At 40.6% G+C, this 18,725-nt stretch overlaps 2 protein-coding genes across 16 annotated transcripts in view; both read left to right on the top strand.

Moving 5' to 3' along the window:
* Nucleotides 1–2,414: 2,414 nt before the first annotated feature.
* Nucleotides 2,415–18,725, top strand: part of LOC119485116 (nuclear factor 1 X-type-like) — a 162,576-nt gene continuing 146,265 nt past the window's right edge. For 2 of the 15 annotated variants that reach the window (XM_037764433.1, XM_037764438.1), the window contains exon 1: nt 2,444–2,761. In XM_037764433.1, the coding sequence (XP_037620361.1) occupies nt 2,669–2,761 (93 nt within the window). In that variant the 5' untranslated portion in view covers nt 2,444–2,668. Of the gene's footprint in view, nt 2,762–18,725 lie in introns of all 15 variants that reach the window. The other 13 variants (XM_037764432.1, XM_037764443.1, XM_037764442.1 and 10 more) reach the window with 10 other exon arrangements.
* On the top strand, nt 8,545–10,484 carry dand5 (DAN domain family, member 5). Its single transcript, XM_037764454.1, has 2 exons — nt 8,545–9,589; nt 9,899–10,484. Exons 1-2 carry the CDS (start codon nt 9,104–9,106, stop codon nt 10,187–10,189), a joined length of 777 nt encoding a protein of 258 aa, XP_037620382.1. The 5' UTR covers nt 8,545–9,103; the 3' UTR covers nt 10,190–10,484.

The following is an 18,725-nucleotide window of genomic DNA, read 5'->3' on the forward strand; positions in this document are numbered from 1 at the left end:
GGTTTATGTGATCCCACACAAGAGCACAAGAGAAGCTGCACATTCCCCCTCAGCCGGGCCTGGATGTGCGCATGCGCAACCAGATTGACAGTTGCCCACCAGAAATTGCAAATGTCACGTGGCCCATAAATGCACAGGAAGAGATTTGCAAATGCACAAATATCATTCCACATGTAGAAATGGATGCATAAATGCGTATACTATATCACTTTACATGTAAACCTATAACATTTTTATGTGGAATTAAAATACGTATTTACAGAGTAAGTTATGTGTATTTGCAAATCGTGACTTTACACAACACAAATACAAAAATACATGTTTGTGGGTAGTGAAATATTTGCAAATCATGGTACATATTTGTGAATTGTCTTCTGTGGATTACAACTATAATCTACAGATCTGCTGCGGCACCAATTGGACAAAATTCTGTAAACAAACAGGATGAAAGTTACAAATGCCATGTGGCCCATAAATCCACAGGAAGCGATCTGCAAATGTGCAAATATCATTCCACGTGTAGAAATAGATGCACAAATGCGTAAATATCGTTTTATATTTTTTATATATTATATTTTATATCGCAGTTATGTGTATTTGCAAATCACCCCTTATTTTTGTGAATGTGACTTTACACAACACAAATACAAAAATACACGTTTGTGGATAGTGAAATATTTTCAGATCATGGTACACATTTGTGGCATGTCTTCTGTGGATTACAACTAATAAAGTCCAATAAATCTGGTTTATGTGATCCAACACAAGAGCACAAGAGAAGCTGCACATTCCCTTCAGCTGGACCTGGATTAGCGCATGCGCAGCCAGATTGACAGTTGCCCACCCATCAAATTCATTAAAAATATTAAAAAAAATATTTGTATATTTTTTAAAACAAGTTTAATAATCAGTTATTGCTATACACGTTTAATTGCTTTGTTTTTGAGAAACGTGAGAATTTTAAATTTAATACAAATTAATAAAAATTTTAGGACTTCCTGTTTTACGTGACGGACGTTACCTGGTAACGCGCCGCACGCGAGTAGTTCTCTTCAGTTTCATGTAGCTAGCAGCTACTGATAAATACAAATATTGCTAAATGTAGTTCTTTTAACCGCTTTAAAAACACACACACACGTTAATTGGAGGATTAACTATGTCGAGGAGTCGCGGCAGGATGGTCGTGGGACGTTTGGTGGCTCTGGGAAGGAAAAAGAAGCGGCTAGCTACATGATGCTAACGTTAGTAGTCTGTCTAACGCAGTGGTCTCTAGGCAACCTGCATCTCTTTAGCTCCTCTCCAGTGGCTCCCTGTGGACTTGAACATGGAAATGAATAACTGTTTCTTTGTTGACATTTTCATTTTTATTTATCACTGCTGTAGGTCTATGGTACGACGGAGTATTAGGGCCACATTGAGGAAAAAAATCGAGAATAGAGTAATAAAGTTTAAGAAAAAAGGTCGTAATATTATGAGAATAAAGTCAAAAAATTTAAGAGAAAAAAAGTTGTAATATTATGAGAATAAAGTCATAAAATTTAAGAGAAAAAAGTCATAAGTTTAAGAGAAAAAAGTCATAAGTTTAAGAAAAAAAAGTCGTAATATTATGAGAATAAAGTCAGAAGTTTAAGAGAAAAAAGTCGTAGCATTACGAGAACAAAGTCAGGATTTACGAGAAAAAAATCTTAATATTATGAGAAAAAAGTCATACGTTTACGAGAAAAAAGTCGTAATATTATGAGAATGAAGTCATAAGTTTAAGAGGAAAAAGTCGTAATATGAGAATAAAGTCAGAAGTTAACGAGAAAAAAGTCATAATATTATGAGAATAAAGTCATAAAATTTAAGAAAAAAGACGTAATATGAGAATAAAGTCATAAGTTTACGAGAAAAAAAGTCGTAATATGAGAATAAAGTCATAAGTTTATGAGAAAAAAGCCGTAATATTATGAGAATAAAGTCATAAGTTTACGAGAAAGAAGTCGTAATATTACGAGAATAAAGTCATAAGTTTACGAGAAAAAAGTTGTAATATTATGCGAATAAAGTCATAAGTTTACGAGAAAAAAGTTGTAATATTATGCGAATAAAGTCAGAAGTTTAAGAGAAAAAAGTCGTAGTATTATGACAATAAAGTCATAATATTATAAAGTAGTAATTTTACGTGTTTTTTTTCTTTTTTTTTTCTCGTAATAGTATGACTTTATCCTCGTAATATTATGACTTTTTTTTCGTAATATTACGACTTTATTCTCGTAATAGTATGATATATAAATATTCTGGAAATCTCTGATTTTGTTTCCCTCAATGTGGCCCTAATACTCCGTAGTACATTTGCACTTTGGCCCTCACTGCATTAGACTTATATACGATATACTTAGACTATAAACTGTGTTACCTTCATCACAATGCTCAAATGTTTTGCGGCTCCAGACAGATTATTATTTATTTTTGGCCTAAAATGGCTCTTTTGATAGTAAAGGTTGCTGACCCATGTGCTAACGGATATATTAGCAATGGAGCAACCAGCCACTCAACCAGAACTGGTAACATTACCAATCATAGGTGGGAAATCGCGCTCATTCAACAGCAGTTGTTATGGGAAGTTCAAGTGGATTGAACATAGTAAAGACTCATTGTTTGTACATCGAGTTTACTTTTATAGGGGATGGCTAAAACTATTGGAAAAGTCTCTGAGAGGCGGATTATGGTGACATCTTCAACTTGTTCAACTCAAAGCCCAGAAGACTTGGTGCCAAAGGTAAGCCAGTGTTTGTTTTTATTCTGGCCTGCCATGGCATGTTTTGCTTGTTATATATCTGTGAGGAAGTTCTGAATCGTAACATAATTTGTCAGCTGGTGTGATGAAAACTTTTTAAAACTGAATGTTGGGAAGACCAAAGAGCTGATTATTGATTTTAGAAGGAAGAAGGAGGTGGTCTCCCCAGTGGTAATCAAGGGTCAGCAGATTGAGATTGTCGAGTCCTATAAATACCTAGGTGTCCACCTGGACAGTAAATTAAAATGGAAAAAGAACACTGATGTTGTATTCAAGAAGGCCCAGTCGAGTCTCTTCTTCTTGAGAAAACTTAGATCTTTTATTATCAGCAGGACCCTTCTTCATGTTTTCTATCAAGGTATTTTAGCAAGTGTTCTTTTTTATGCCGTGCTCTGCTGGGGGCAGCATCACTGTGGATGAACAGGATCAATAAGTTGATCAGAAAGGCTGGCTCAGTGATTGGTCTTGCAACAGACTCACTGGAGGTCACCATAGAAAAGAGGACAAGGGCCAAACTTAAAACAGTTCTGCATGTTCTGCAAGCGGTCAGATTTTTTAATGAACATTCTTAGATATGGCCTAGATCCATGGTACCTCTCAGCTGTTGATTATGTCTCAAAGGGCTATGATGTTATTTATTTATTGGTGTATTGTGAATATTGTGTTTTTGTTGTTTGTTTGTTATTGTCTGACTTGGTGGCAATCAAATTTCCACACGGGGATCAATAAAGCTATCTATCTATCTATCTATCTATCTATCTATCTATCTATCTATCTATCTATCTATCTGTCTATCTATCTATAATCATAACGAGGGTTATGCAGTATTGGATTTGTTATTATCCTGTGTTATTGCGTCTTCTATGTAGAGGCTATAGGTAGCCACTCATCTGACTGGCTCATAGGCCTGTTGCATTTTGGTGATACATTATAAGCATGTACATTACATTTTATTAGGCTTAATAAGCCTATGCACTGATACTTGCTGTCCTGTAACTCTGGGTCTCCATGAAACTGTTGTGTAGTGGTCAGTAGCCTACTGTAACTGAGTCTATGAGTGGAGCTCTCTAGCAATCAGGGCTGTATGGGTGTTGACATGAGTACCGTTGGCATACTGACAGTTTTTATAGAACAAGTTTTATATACCTAAAGTTCAAAAGGCCCATCCAGATTCTGCATGCCCATTCATTAACCGTGTTTCAGCTCATTGTTTTGGTTGTCAGGCCCGCAACTTTATGGTACATAAAGGCGCATTTTTTATCGTGAGGGATCGCCTCGCTTCCGAGCATTGAACACTTGATGGGCTGCCACTAGGCACAAGGCACTCTGCACCTGATTGGACGAATGCTTTCCCTTGTGGGCTGCTGCTCCCAGCTTTCAAACAAGGAGGGTGAAACGAGGAGAGGTCACGCTTCATCAATGCGTCGTATCTTCGGGGTGCAATACATGCGCAATAAAATCTGGTCTGTACTCCAGTTACACTGCGCATGTGTTATACCCCATACCGCATGACCCCGTGTCCCAGTCTCTTTCAATAGGCCTTGTTTTCAAACCATAACCAACATGGCGGCTTGTTTGGAAACTTTCTTCTCTTATATCACGAAAATAGCTCACCGAAATGTGTTTCGGAAAACATTTTAAGCAAGAAATTTTGGATCGACAACGGTTAGTTTAAACGTTTTTAGGCAGTTTCCAGAGGCGGTGAGTTGCATCGGACACCCGCCGTGATTTGCATCAACAGGAAGACAAAGTTAGTAACTAGCTGGTGAACATAGGAAGGGTTTAGCAGCTAAAGAGACAGATCAGGATTAACTTAAAAAAAGAGCTGAGAGGAGATTGAGTTTAGAACCTACAACACATACGCAGTAAAATCTGGTCTGCACTCGCCGAAATTGAGCCAAGGCTCTTTCAATAACCCTTAAACTTTATAAGGTGGCGATATGTCAGTGTTTTGTTTACAGCTGGTTTCTACTGCCCCCATGTGGCCCCAAAAAATATGTTAATGCAGGTTTAAATGTGAAAAAAAGACTGGGAAGTTAAAGGTGACACTCTGGTCAAGAATGATGGCTTGTTTTGCAGATTTTATCTGCCCATGCTGAGTAAAAAAAGGGGGCAAGTGTATGGCACTGATAGAAACATTTATGCCTCACGGAGTCCACAAACAGGCAATACGTTTTAGCTCATTTTATTTCCATTAAACCCCTCAACAGCCGGTGTGTTGATATAAATAATATCAATGAGCAGCTATTAAATTACATGGGGGAATGGAAAGGTGAGTGCGTTCCATATGGTTTAGCCTTCTGGTCAGAGCTGCTTTAATTTGCTTTATGCAGTGTAAGTAAATAGCTTTTCAACAGGTTAATTGCTGCTGATACATTACAGGACAGTTAACATCAGACAGGGCCGATTACAGTGCATGTGTCAGCATGTGTATGTGTGTGTTTAGTAGGGTCTAGTTAGTGAAGTTTAATGTGTGCTCTCTGCTGACTGCTGAAGCAGCAGGTTCTCCCGTCACATGCTGTGAAATCGCAACCTGATGACCCTCCTCAGTGTGGCGTCATAATCTGGAAACATTGTCTCTCTTACTGTCATCATAAAACGGTTGGAAGCGCAGTTAAATGCAACATGTGACTATGCTATCGGTTTTCCCTGGTGTTAATGTCTTTCTGTTTGTGGACACTCTTGTAAAGGTGACCTTGAGGCATAGAGTACATTAAGTGAAGTCAAAATAAGATGTGAGTCAGTCTTGTGGCGCTTCATACCTATATGAGTATATTCGGAATCATTTATTACCGTACATAAATATGCTGCCCCTCTCAGAGTTCATTATTATAAGTGCTTTCATGGTAACTAATAGGATACACACTGACATTTGTCTTTAAGTGCATCTATTATTTTCACTAGTATGATTACATACATTATAATGAAACTCTCCCCAACACAACATGTGTTTTATATGTTTACCACAGTTTACAGTATCTTTAATTCATCTTTTATTTGCTAGTATGTTTATTTACACACTTACTTGCCATTTTAAAATGAATGAACCTGGGTTTTATTTATCAATCTGTAAACAGTACCTTGTTTCATGCTGTATCTGCCGCTGTTATTGTGAACAGTATGTTTGTCTCACTTCATACATACCCTTTATAACCCTTTAATATTTCTTGAGCACTGTTTAATGAGTCATGCATCCAGTCATGACTCACTGACCTCCTAGTGATGTGAAAACTTGGGCTCCCTCTTAGTCGATTTTGTCGGCTAAACGGTCGTTTTGGTCTTAGATTTCTTTAGTTGATTTTTTAGTAATTTCTTATACTCTTTTCATGCTGAATGACTTATTTTTAAGAAACTTGTGAGCACATATCTGGTAAACACAAGATTCAAAGTGGTGCTTTTGTGTGATTCTTTGTGGAGAGACTCAGTTTTACAGTTCTGTCGATTAAATCAACTAATCTATGAGTCGACAAAATCATATGAGTGTTAGTCAACTAAGAATTTCTTTGGTCTAGGACAGCCCTATAGTGAAAACATCATGATGGACGATGTTCATAGATTATGGTGGGAGTAAAAATCCAAACATAAAGCTCATATTATGAGGATTAAACATGCTCAGTACAACAGGGACCTTTTCAGCATCATATGTAACCTGTTGAAAGAGACATCATCAGTGCTGTCGTTGTATACTCTACATTTTATCTGATCTATTTAATATCTACAGACTGTATGCCCGAACAGCAAAGCTAACGTTAGACAAATAAAAAAAGATTAGAAAGCCATCAAATCAAATAGGTAGCATTCAGTGGAAAAAATCTATAGCTCAAGTTCAATAGTTTTCCTGAGCAGTATTGCACTCCTGTTGTATACTGTATTCTATCTGGTTTTATTGACTTGATTTCTCTTGGCTGTATCAGCGGCAATAAAATAAAGTCAATAATCCTGAGAGAAAGAGGTGTGTTTGACCTGTTTTTCACAAAGACACGACTGAACGACTCAACTCTAAACTTCCCCTTTCTGACAATAGGATTCATCATCATTTAATTTGAAGGCCTCAGTAACATTGAACTGTGATGAGAAGTTGCAGCAGAGTCTTTAATTCTTCCAAATTTATCACTGAGGCTTTGCTATGTAAAGAAAGGGAGTCAACATTACAATACAGTGTTCATTGGGAACAGGCTGTCTGTAATAGTGAGAGAGCAGTGTGATTGACAGGGAGATAATGCTTTGTAAACTCTGCCCTCTTGTGGAAAACTAGAGGAAGTGAACTTCCTACATTACTGTAATTTTGTAATTGAACACATCCTCACACATTCTACATTACTACTAATATTGCGATTTGCTCAATCAAGTTGTAACTATAGACCTCACCAACCAGTGTGTGAATGTCCCAGTTCAGTGTAGCTGAGAAAGTCTTCAGATTAAAGACGGTGAGTCATTTACTTCCCATTCTTGCATCTATATGGACCATAATTTTAAGTGGCTGATGGGAAACAGGCAATGAGGAAAAGTGCCTCTTAACACTGAGGTCTCTATGAGAAAGTCAAACAGCCTTTCTATCATATAACATTGTCAGCCAGTCGGCCTTCAGCAGCCAGTGTGTGATCAGGTCATGGGTGACGGAGCACACTGACGTCTAATGGTGTAATGATGGGACGTCAAGGGAGAGGCTTGTGGGAATAAACGGACAGGAGACGGCTTGTTTGCACAGAGAACATAAAGTCATTATTGCTTTACAGCCAAAGGTAACTGGGACACCTGCTGAATAGGAAAGGTTTTTATTGACTAGACAGCATTTTTAACTACAGCAGTCTCCCTGAAGCTACGGGCTGGGACGGAAAAAATAGTTGCAGTTTAGTAAAACCGTTATCCCCTACACATCAAGATGCTGTTTAATGGTCAGTGGTTGAAAAGAGTTGGGAATCTATAAAATTACCTCAGTGCATGTTTTGAGCATATTCTACTTTTTAATGATTTCAAATAATCTGTAATTACTAATATGCAGGATGCAAAAGAAATAGGACTGCACAATTAATCAAAATTTGATCAAAATCGCAATATGGCCTACTGCAATTTTCACATCGCAGGAGGCGCAATATTTGTTAAATGTGAAATGTGTCAAAATATAATTTTAAATTAAATATTGTTGTGCTGCAGAGATGTCCTGTCACCATAGTCTACAGACTTAAGAAAACACATTTGTTTGGTACAGATCCCGGCAAAAATCACACCATAATCATTTCAATATTTTTCAGTGAAAATGGATAATTATGTAAAAATTGTCATTCCCTCTAATGTCAAATCATATCAGTCGCAATTGCATTCGTTCAGCCCTAAAAATAAATCAAAATCTGCTGGTTACTTGTGGCTTTAAATTAATATAACGTGTCCATGTGTCACAGGATCTCATAATGTCACTAATAGGAGATTTTGATATGTTGATATGTTAGGCAGCGTTCTCCACCACCATCATTAAAACATGGAAGAATTGTGTTCATGCCTCCTGCAGTGCAGGGACTCCGAGATTTACAAATTTAGAAATATGGCTGCAACTAACGATTATTTTCATTGTCGAGTAATCTTAATTGATTAGTTGATTGGTCTATAAAATGTCAGATGTCCATCAGTGTTTCCCAAAGCACAAGATGACGTCCTCAAATATCTTGTTTTGGCCACAACTCAAAGATATTCAATTTACTCTCATAGAGGAGTAAAGAAACCAGAAAATATTCATATTTAAGAAGCTGGAATCAGAGAATCTTTTTCTTAAAAAAATTATTCAAACCGATTAATCGATTATCAAAATAGCTGTTGATTAATTTAATAGTTGACTACTAATTGATTAATCGTTGCAGCTACTTATACATAAATATAAGTGATCTAAATAACTGAAATTCATAGCAAAATATAATCTACATCCATGGAATCAGGTTATTTTGAACTTCAAGGATCCCTCCTCAGATGTTTTTTTTTTTTATGACCATGTTTTTTTTAACGCTCACCTTGAAACTGAAATCCTCTCAGTCTGGCAACCATCCACGACCTGGAGTTTTAAGCTTGGTGTGATGTCTGGTCTGGTGTGGGAATTGCGACACCTTCTTTGCGTTAAAACACAGGTGAGAACTGGCAGCTATGTATATAAAAGACTCCCTCCGTCACACTGACAAAAGCACTGACAGCAAGGTTACCATTTGGAACCTTGGACCATACCACCAGACAAAGATTTTTTTTTGCTAACTTTTGCTGTAACTTTTTTAGTTGCTTAGTCAGTTTTTGAACAAATTGCGTAACTTCTATTTTGAGAGCCATCCCTTTTTGTGTCAAAGAATGGCTTCCCCTATCAGCCTGGTCTTTTTGTCAAGTTGGACAGCTGTAGCTTTTACATTCCCTCACCATACTCTTGACAACATTATCAAAGGGTCAAGAGTCGAATTTGAATCATCTGGCGGCGGACCAGACAAACCTGTCCGGGGAATAGTGAAGGTTGTGCAGCTGGACCCTCGCGCCCTGGCCCAGTCAGGGCTCTTCAGAGGAGGACTGACCCCCAGAAGAGCCCCCTCAGCCCTCAGCTCCAGATTGTCCTTCCCTGCTTTCTTGTCTCAAGGGCGTCCAGGTCCGGCCCCGGCCCTCAAGACCCCAGTGAGTCCGCTGCATCTCCTGCGCCATAAAAGCCCCACAGAGATGGACCTAAAGAAGAGACAAGGCCTGCAGATGTGGCAGAGAGCCATGAATAAAGGAGAGAAAACAAGCGTGTCCCTGCCAGTCAACCTGAAAGACACCAAACAGACGTGCACTGCGGTACCATTCACTCAGGTAAGAGGCAAAGTTCTTTCTCGTGTGTAATACTAAGATTTTAGCTCCTTTCTCTGCCAAATAGATGATGAGCAAGAGCATTAAAATGAGCGATTCTTTACACAGTCAAATAGAAGAAAGCAATGTGAAGTGTTTATTTTTCAGTGGCAATAAGAGAGATGTCTGCATAAATCTGATTATGGCTCTGGTGGAGGATTAGCTGTGATGGCGTGGAGTTACATAAACACATAGTGTTGATTTTTACACCCTCCGAGGTAAATTAACTCTGATAATATTACCTAATCTTGCCCCTCTCTGTCATCCTCCCAGCGCGTGACAGCAGACGGATGCGACACAGTAACGGTGCACAACAAGCTATGTTTCGGCCAGTGCAGCTCCCTGTTTGTCCCGTCCGAAGGGGAGTTTGGTACTGGGACAGGGGCCCTCCACCACCGGGCCCCCTGCTCCCGTTGCGCCCCGTCCAAAGCTCACACTGTGACCGTGCCCCTGCGCTGCGGAACCAAGGTCCGGGAGAGGCGAGTGATGCTGGTGGAGGAGTGCAAGTGTGAGACGAGCCGAGAGGAAAAGAGCGCCGAGGCTGCAGCTTCCACACACCTGTAGGCCAAGATGTGGACTTTATTTTTTTATAAATTATTGAGACACTTGTAATGTATATTTACATATGTATCTGTGCATTTGTTTATGAGTCTGAATGTGTTATTCAGAGTAAATTATTCTGGTGGTTTATTTATTCCACCTGTGATTAATGACAAAATGACCTATATTTTGGTCATGCAATTTTCTGTTGCAACAGATGGAGCTGTCCACACTGGACTTGTGTTACTGTTTAAAAAAATGTGTTTAGATTAATCTAAACTGAAATATTGTGATCTGTAATATTGTCATTAAAATGCCCTATTTGTCCACATTCCTTTTCGCCTGGCTTTGCTAATTAGTTTTCCGCCAACACTAGTTAGATTTACAAGTGCAATTTAGTTTGCATGCAAAGCTCAAGTAAAAACACGCCGAGCATTTGTTGTTTTTTTCCACCCACTCTGGCATTCAAGTGCTCAAGTGTCAGCTCCTATATTTTATTAAAAAGCCGTGTTCAACCGACTTTTAGCACATAGCACTTACATCTGAAAGCACCAAACTAGAGAGCAAACGAGCTATTGAGCGCGGGTACTTAGCAGTAAGCAAACATAATTGTTTCAGCATGGACCCCTGAATTATGTATAGGAACCACCTATTCTCATGCCCAATCTCTTTTCAGCGTAGTTGTGGGAATTTGAACATCATTCACCACAGATGCACTTGAGCGAGCGGGCATGTGTGATTATGTGCGTATGTGCTTTTTTTCTTCAGTTAGGGCCCATAAAACCTATTATTCATTTATATCCTGGCACCTGGGCCTGGTAAAGTGAACTCATCCCACACATCCCTACATACGTTCCCAGAGGAGCATAAAGAAGGGGGCTCTTTACGATGCCTTGGCATGCTGTCAAAATGACTGTTTAGATGGCCATTTGCATTCACGTGGGCTTTCTGGAAAAGTGAAAGCGCTCATTGCACTACGGGGGTGCATTGAGTCCCTTGGATTCCATTAGCATGTGATTAACATCTTGGGTTGATGGCTATATTTTCCAAGATTGATGGGACAAATATTTGCCCAGGTCTTAACTATGAGGAATTAGGGGCCACTTTTAATCAGGCACTGTTTTTTTCAAAATATGCAGAAGGTGGAGAGGTCGGGAGGCTCATATAGCCGTGTTGACGGTGATCAAATTCTGCTTTTTCAACTCCCATTCCTCATAATGAAGAAGGTTGTTTGTAAAACGCCAGAATTGGAGTCATTTATAACTATAACCTGCCCTCTGTTTAGTCATCCATCTCTGTCATTAAATGATGCACTTGCTATTTATAATAATCTAACCACTGCTGTTGTGTGTGTGATGACGCTGGTGTAGGGCGAGTCATGATCTCACTATCTATTCTTTCCAAACTCTGTACCACTCTTCTTCAAATCTTTTGTTTTTAAAAAAAAAAAAGGAGATAAAAAAGAAAATGGGCATAGTGATGGGAGGGGAAGGAGTGAGGGGGGGGTTGTTGATTGAACAAACAAGGTGCACAAGAGAGTGCACCACTTAGCAAGACAGATGTCAGCCCCCTTTGCATTGTGGGATCCGGCGGAGCACTCCTGCGTCATTAAGGATGGCCTGGTTCCCATGGCGAGGGGAAAGGAAGGAGCGAAAGGAGGAGGGCCCGCTGCCAAGTTCAGCGCCTCGGGGATCAGATCAGCGTCACGGGGTGCTAAGTGGCCTAGTTAGCGCTTTAAAACGCACAATGAGCTGCCTGCTCTTTCTCTCTGTGTGTAGGCCTTTTAACTGTCAGACATGGAAATGGTTGGGAGGTGCGTGTGATGGAGGAGGAGGGGGGAGTCAAACGATATCGGTTCAATCAAGGTGTATCTCAGGGAAGCTGAATTATAGGTGGATGATTTGAGGCCTTTGCACGTTTACTTAAAAAGTTTAACTTTGAAAAATGCTTGTCTAGACCTGCAGTTAATTATTACACATCTTTGTTGATTACTCGATTCTGATTGGTCAATCACGGCGTTCTATGGTTTGTTATATCTTTATGGCAGACCGTTGCTATGGGTGCAGTTCTGATGTCGGACTTTGGCGGAACGTTTTTGTGTCAAAATATTGATTTCTTAAGTAAGTAGCCATGTCATAAGCGGGATAATGTACAGCCTGCGGGTCATTGTTGTGAAATAAACCCCTTCAGGGTGATGCAAGACGTTTTCGCCCTGTCGGGGTTTATTTCACAACAATGACCTGCTCGCTGTACATTATCCCTTACTTATGTGTGAGGTGTGCTTCTTTGTGCATTATGGTAATTGGTTTGAAAACAAATACTCCCAGATTAGACTATTTTGATGTTGTACATCTTTTACCCATGACTTCCTGTGTGTCCTTCTGTATCTAAAGCCTTTGCTGCGTAGCCCAAACATTGCTAAGCTAACTAACTAGCTGAATAGTGCTGGAAAAGGAAGGTCCACCAGATTTTCCCCGGCCGCTTGGGGCTGTGCTGGAGCTAAACCGTCATGGTAGATTGGACCAGACTGGACCGTGGATCAGGCTCCTAAGATCTGGCATCGGCAAGTGCGAGCGAACGGGGGTCCATCATGCAAAGAAATTGGGATGGTGAAAGGGTACGCCAGGAGAAAATGTGATGACCTGTTAAGTCGTAGACCAGACAGAGTCTTCTCACCTAAATCCCACCGGTGCAGGTTTAGTGCTGTAGGTGTCGGGCCTTAGGTGTGAGGGTGTCTGGACCACGGCTAACATCTACCTCCCCACTGATAGCGCTGGTACATGCTCACTGTTACTGTGGTGTTAGTCTGGACCAGCTGGTCAGAGTTGGCTCTGCAGGAGATGGTGCCCCGGGCTAAGCCTGCCAGCCTACTGCCATTCTGCCTGGCTGCCAGGCCGCCTGCCAGGCTGTCTGTTGGGTGCTGGGGAGGACAGAGAAAGGTGTAGCCTGCAGATCTGGACAACATCAAAGTTTGTCATTGGACAAAGTCCTCCAGTGGTTTTAGTATCTGGTACTACTACTACTGCTAAAAGTAGCACAACTAATGTTTCAAATCTGACTTAACACAATAGTCTGGTGCCCATATGAACACTGAAAAGAGTTTGCATTCTGTAATCATTCCTTCTGTTCATACTGGCCATTGAGAGGTCCGTTCTTCATGCACTTCCAATGTAAATGATGGGAGACAACAGCCCTCGTTCAGTGCAAATATATATTCCAAAGTTTATCCGAAGCTAAAATGAGGCTTACAGATTATGTATAATTTAAGTATTTTTATTATTATTCATTGTGTTTTGTTTTCCATCTGATGTTATGTATTCTATTTCATTTTCTTTTTATTTTTTAAATCTTTTATTTACTATACATTATATATTATTTATTTATTATTTTATCTTTTATAATGTGTTTCTCGATGCTTTTAATGTTTTATGTAAAGCACTTTGAATTGCCTTGTTGCTGAAATGTCTGAGTTAGACAAATCAAGTGGGTTTCTTTTAACATTTACAGTCTTTTTAGAGGGAAGTTTGTACTAAAAAGACTAACTTTGAAAGATACCCACTTGATTTGATTTTCAATGAAAGCATGTTAGACAGGAATCTTTTGACGGCCAATAAGAACAAGAGGAATGATTACAAGCAAGCAAAAACTGTTTCAATGGACATATGAGCATGTGAGAATTTTTTTTCAATTCAATTCAATTTATTTTTATATAGCGTCAAATCGTAACAGAAGTTATCTCAGGAGTTTTTAAGATTTGAAAAAATGTGAACCTATTATTTCACCTTTCAACATTTTAGTTTTACTTAAATAAATAAATACTCAAAATCAGGTTTATTTTGCCAAGTATATACATATAAGGAATTTGACTTTTTTTTAATGCAATAATAAAAATAATATAAAATAAAAATAAAATACCTTTATACAAGTTAAGTATTTATACAAGTCAAATGTTCGGAAGTGGTAAACAATACAAATAGTGCGAAGAAATAAATACCGGATGGATATATGTGGACTAGACTATTATGTACAGCATGTACATGTGGAGATGTCTATATACAGTATGTACACTGAGTAGGATTTATATTTACAGTGACAGGTATGCACATATTATAATATGTACTTAAAGTGACAGATGATATGTACATATTACTGAAAAATGTGCATTAAAGGCTGTAAATTATAATCTAAAAATGTGCATTAAAGGCTGTAAATTATAATCTAAAAATGTGCATTAAAGACTGTAAGAATTATAGTCTACAAGAGCAACAGTGGTGTTACAGGGTTATTGACAGTGTATGACTGATAACTTGATAATTTATATTTGCACCTTAAATTGCTTTTTTTTGGTTTACCATGATACCTTTTAATATGCGTTCTGAAAAATACATCAGTTTAATTACATTTTCTGGTTCTTTAGTTCTTATTTTCGAATATGTGGTAATGAACTTTATTGTTCAATACCTGACAAAGTGTTATGTGTTGTATTTATATACATTTATTAGATTATTATTAATAAACTTAATAGAAAAAGCAAGCTACTGGATATAGTATTTTTTAATTTGAGCAGTTTATAATATTTCCTGATGCTCCCAAAGGAATGATTTGTAAATGTGTAGCGTTTCTCTCATTTCTCTCTATCTGGTAGTTGAAGAAGACAGATATTTGACCCACTGACCACTTGCCTACAGATAACATATGCATATATGATGATATTTATGTACTTGTTTGCGTCGTGCGTCTGACTGTACTTGCACCGATTGTAACCTCAGTGTGGCAGCGTTAGTGTTGAGCTGTCAGTCAACCCTCTGCTGGAGTGTGATGATGATAGCAGTGTCGCTGTGGCAGGTGCGGTCCTGCGTGCCATGCAGGTGATGTCTCTCATGCTCACTTAGCTAATGACTCCAATTAAAGTAATTAAGAGCTGGCACGGTGAAACCTGCTCACCCGCCTGCTGCCAGCCCATCCATTCCCCTTCACCAGAACACATCACCACCTCGTACCGCTACATGCCATCATCCATCGCGCTGCTCCGCTCTCCTGCCTTCCCTTAATCTTTCTCTCATGGGCACCTCACCCTCTCCGTCGTCCTGTGCGCCTCTGCTCCTGCCGAGGCCTTTAAAAGAAACATGAAGCCTAAAATCAGCTAAACGCTCCACTCCAGAAGCACTTAAGAGACCCTCAGCTCAACTTATTGTCACAGAGACAGCTACGGAAGGGAGAGAGAGCGGAGGCCGGGTCCGGCAGGAGAAAGAGGGGAGTTTAAGAGGGAGAGGGGATGCGAGCCAGGTCCTAACGAGGGGAGAGATAATTGTTTTGTTTTGTTAGGGGCCCTTCTTCAGCGTGGAGGGAGTTGAAATGACACGCCACACATGGTTTTTGGATGAAGTGGGCAGAGAGAGGGGCGGAGGGACGCAGGCTTGATGCAAGAGTGGTGAAAGTGTAGAGGAGGGGGCTGCAGCACAGAAAAGGCGGTCATACGTATAGCACAGAGAAAGGCGCCAAAAAGCTGCAACCACAACGCAACACTGGAATCTGCTTTTTTTTTTTTTTTTAATATACGCTGACAGATTCACAAGCTCCCATGAAACTTTGATTATGATCGTGCACTTTGTTGTCTCCCCACTCACGAAAACCCCTAGAAGAATTCAATGTCAAAATACTCATTAATCACAGAGAAGTTCAATATCACAGTGCATAAATTCCAATGGTGGGAAAGATCGCACCGGCGGGCCAAGCTGGAGACACAACTTTGGCTCCCGGGCCCGGTCAGATTTATCAAAATTTATGAAACGGCAAACATATGAATCTCTGGTGTCTTGGTGTTCTTTCAGCACTTGGATTCACAGACTGGTAGTCGATGTGCCTGGATTTGTAGTTGGCGTGGCAGAGCATACACTTTTCCAGAACCTCATCACATTTTCTGTGAGAAAAAAAAAGACTTTGATGTGAACCCTGGGTTTACCTCGCTCTGTTTTCCTCATGCTTCCATCCACTCAAACACATTTCCCTTTTTATTTGTCTGTAACATTTAATCAGAAGCTAATGTGAAAAGTGCGGTTGTGGCATAAAATATTATGTGGAAAACTAGCCATAAAACCATTTTTGCAGGATATTCATTTTCTGCCTCTCACATAGTGACACAGCGAGAAAGCATCACCGGTGACATTGAAGAAAGCAGACGCCTTGTGAAAGCCACCATCATCAAAATTACAGCTGAGCACACTTTGGTAATCTGGCGACTAACAGCATCAAGCAATTTATCCTGGTGGACTGTCTCTTTGAGCCAGGCCTGCGAATCACCTCCAGAAGCCTGTCACCACTTCCATGAAGATAAATGGTATCATTACACAGTCTCCATCATGCATTAGCTGATCTGGAATCCACTTTCTGCTCAAAAGTGGAAATGGCTATATGGATTGCACTCAGTCATCAGATAACACTGACAGAATGTGCGGCAAACATCGCAGACTCATTTCGTTACGTCGCATATCGGTGGATGCTGCGGCCGACGTTTTCAAAACAAAACAGTTTGTTAATTTCCTCATCTTGAATTATGGTCATGAAGTCTGTCTGTTAATAGGATCAATACCAATACAGGCACAATTTATCCAACACATTCTGCCAGTGTCATAGATATCTGTCCACAAACAGTCATCCTTGCAGTGGGCACAGGAGGAAGAGGAGCATGCCAGTGTGTGTGAGAGAGAGAGAGAGAGAGAGAGAGAGAGAGAGAGAGAGAGAAAGAGGAAGAGTGATTGAGAGAGAGACAGACAGACACATAGGGGGTGGGGGTAGAAAGGGGTGGAAGGGGGGGGGAGCAGTGCACCAGTGTTCAAGAGAGATAGGCCAAGTGAGAAAGCGAGTGAGTGTGTGCATGTTTGAGTTTTGTGTGGAGGGGTACAGAGGAGGGGTGCAGGTGGCATGGAGCTGGCGCGGGCCTGGCCCACTGTCCCCTGGCAGTGCCAGGCTCCATCTGTCATCAGCAGGAACATCTGCAGCCCAAGGTGCCCTTGTCACCCAGCGTTAGAGTAACGAGTTTGGCGTTTCCATTAGTCCAGGGCCCTCGCCCGCCTGGCCCGCTCCAGCCAAAACCATGGCATTTTGGGTGTGAGCTTGTGTGTGTTTGCCTGTGAGTGAGTGTGTGTCCAGATATGAGACGGGGAGAGGGAGAATGAGGGGAGCGAGCTGGGGGTAACTGGATTTGTTTGTGCCCATGTATGTTTGTGGGAGAGGAGCGCGCCAAGCCAAAACAACATGGCAGTGCAGAGCGTTGACCCAGCTGGGCTGAGCCGGCATGTCGAGTCATGTCCCTTCCCGATGTGAGCGTGCCCAGTGCGCTCACACCGCTGCCAGACCCAATCTCTGGTCCCCTTCTCCTCTCTCACTCATTCTACCTCTCTCATCTCCCTGTCTTCCATCTGTCTTCCTCCCTCTTATCTGCCCTCTCTCCCTTACCTCTCCGTGCCCCTTGTAGTTTCCTCCCCCCTGTACGCCGAGTCCTCTCGCACCCCGAGTCTCTACTAACATTCTGCCTCTGAGCGCTGCTCACATTTTTATCTTCCTTGTCCCTAAAAAACAGATGGTACTTCTTTCCTGGCTCCCTCTTTTCATCCCTCTCTCTGAGCTCTCCCCCTCCCTCCCTCTTGTCCTGTGTTTCTTTCCATCCAGCCGGCGTATCACTGATCCTAACTGGCAGTCCACCTGTTTATTCTGTCTCCCCCCCCCCCGTTTCTCTAATTTAAATACCTGAATCATTTTCTCCCCTCTCTCAAGGGCAATAACATGGTTTTATTATTACTTATTATTACTTTTTTTACATGACATTTTGTTAAGACTAAACACGGCTTACACAGTTATTAACTCCACTTTGAGCAGGATGGCTGCTGTTTGTGTTTGCACCACATGGTGGCTCTAACGAGCAGCAATCTGTCTTCACATTAATGAACCGAGCTTTGGCTGCAATTGTGTCAATTACCCACAGAATGCTAATCGGACAAACATGAGCACATCAGAATGAGATAAGATTGATTATTCTTTTTCATTTCCTGTATTACATGTAGGCGTGCATCATAAATCAGTTTTGACGGCATCAGTGTTTAGCCTAAAGGTCTGTGGGAAATAAGACACCACTTAATAAAAGCCACACATTCAAGCCTCGAGCGAGTCGGGCTTTCTGAGAGTATCTGACACGTGAACTTCATACGCTCGCACTCTTATGCATAAACACTCTTTATACAATATTTGAAAAAGTCTCACTTAAAGCTGCAGCTTTGTTCCTTAGGCACTTCAAGTCCTGTCACTTCCTGTGAGAGAGCAGAGGGTTTTTAAGTTATAGTTAAGATTTCTTTTGCTCTCTCTTTTTTCTTGGCCTGTCCTACAAAGGTTTCTCGTCCCCCCTATCAACACTTGAAAAGTGTGTGGAGATAGAGTGAGTGAGGCAGTAAAGGAGAGCCATAGTGAGATAAAGAAAAGGGAAGCGACAACTGCTAATCAATAAGATTTCTCCAACCTCGTTTTTTTTTTTCTCTCTCCCCCCCGAGGCCCGCGGCATTCAAGACGA

The sequence above is a fragment of the Sebastes umbrosus genome, chromosome 3 (genome assembly GCF_015220745.1).
Source record: "Sebastes umbrosus isolate fSebUmb1 chromosome 3, fSebUmb1.pri, whole genome shotgun sequence".
NCBI classification, from domain to species: Eukaryota; Metazoa; Chordata; class Actinopteri; order Perciformes; family Sebastidae; genus Sebastes; species Sebastes umbrosus.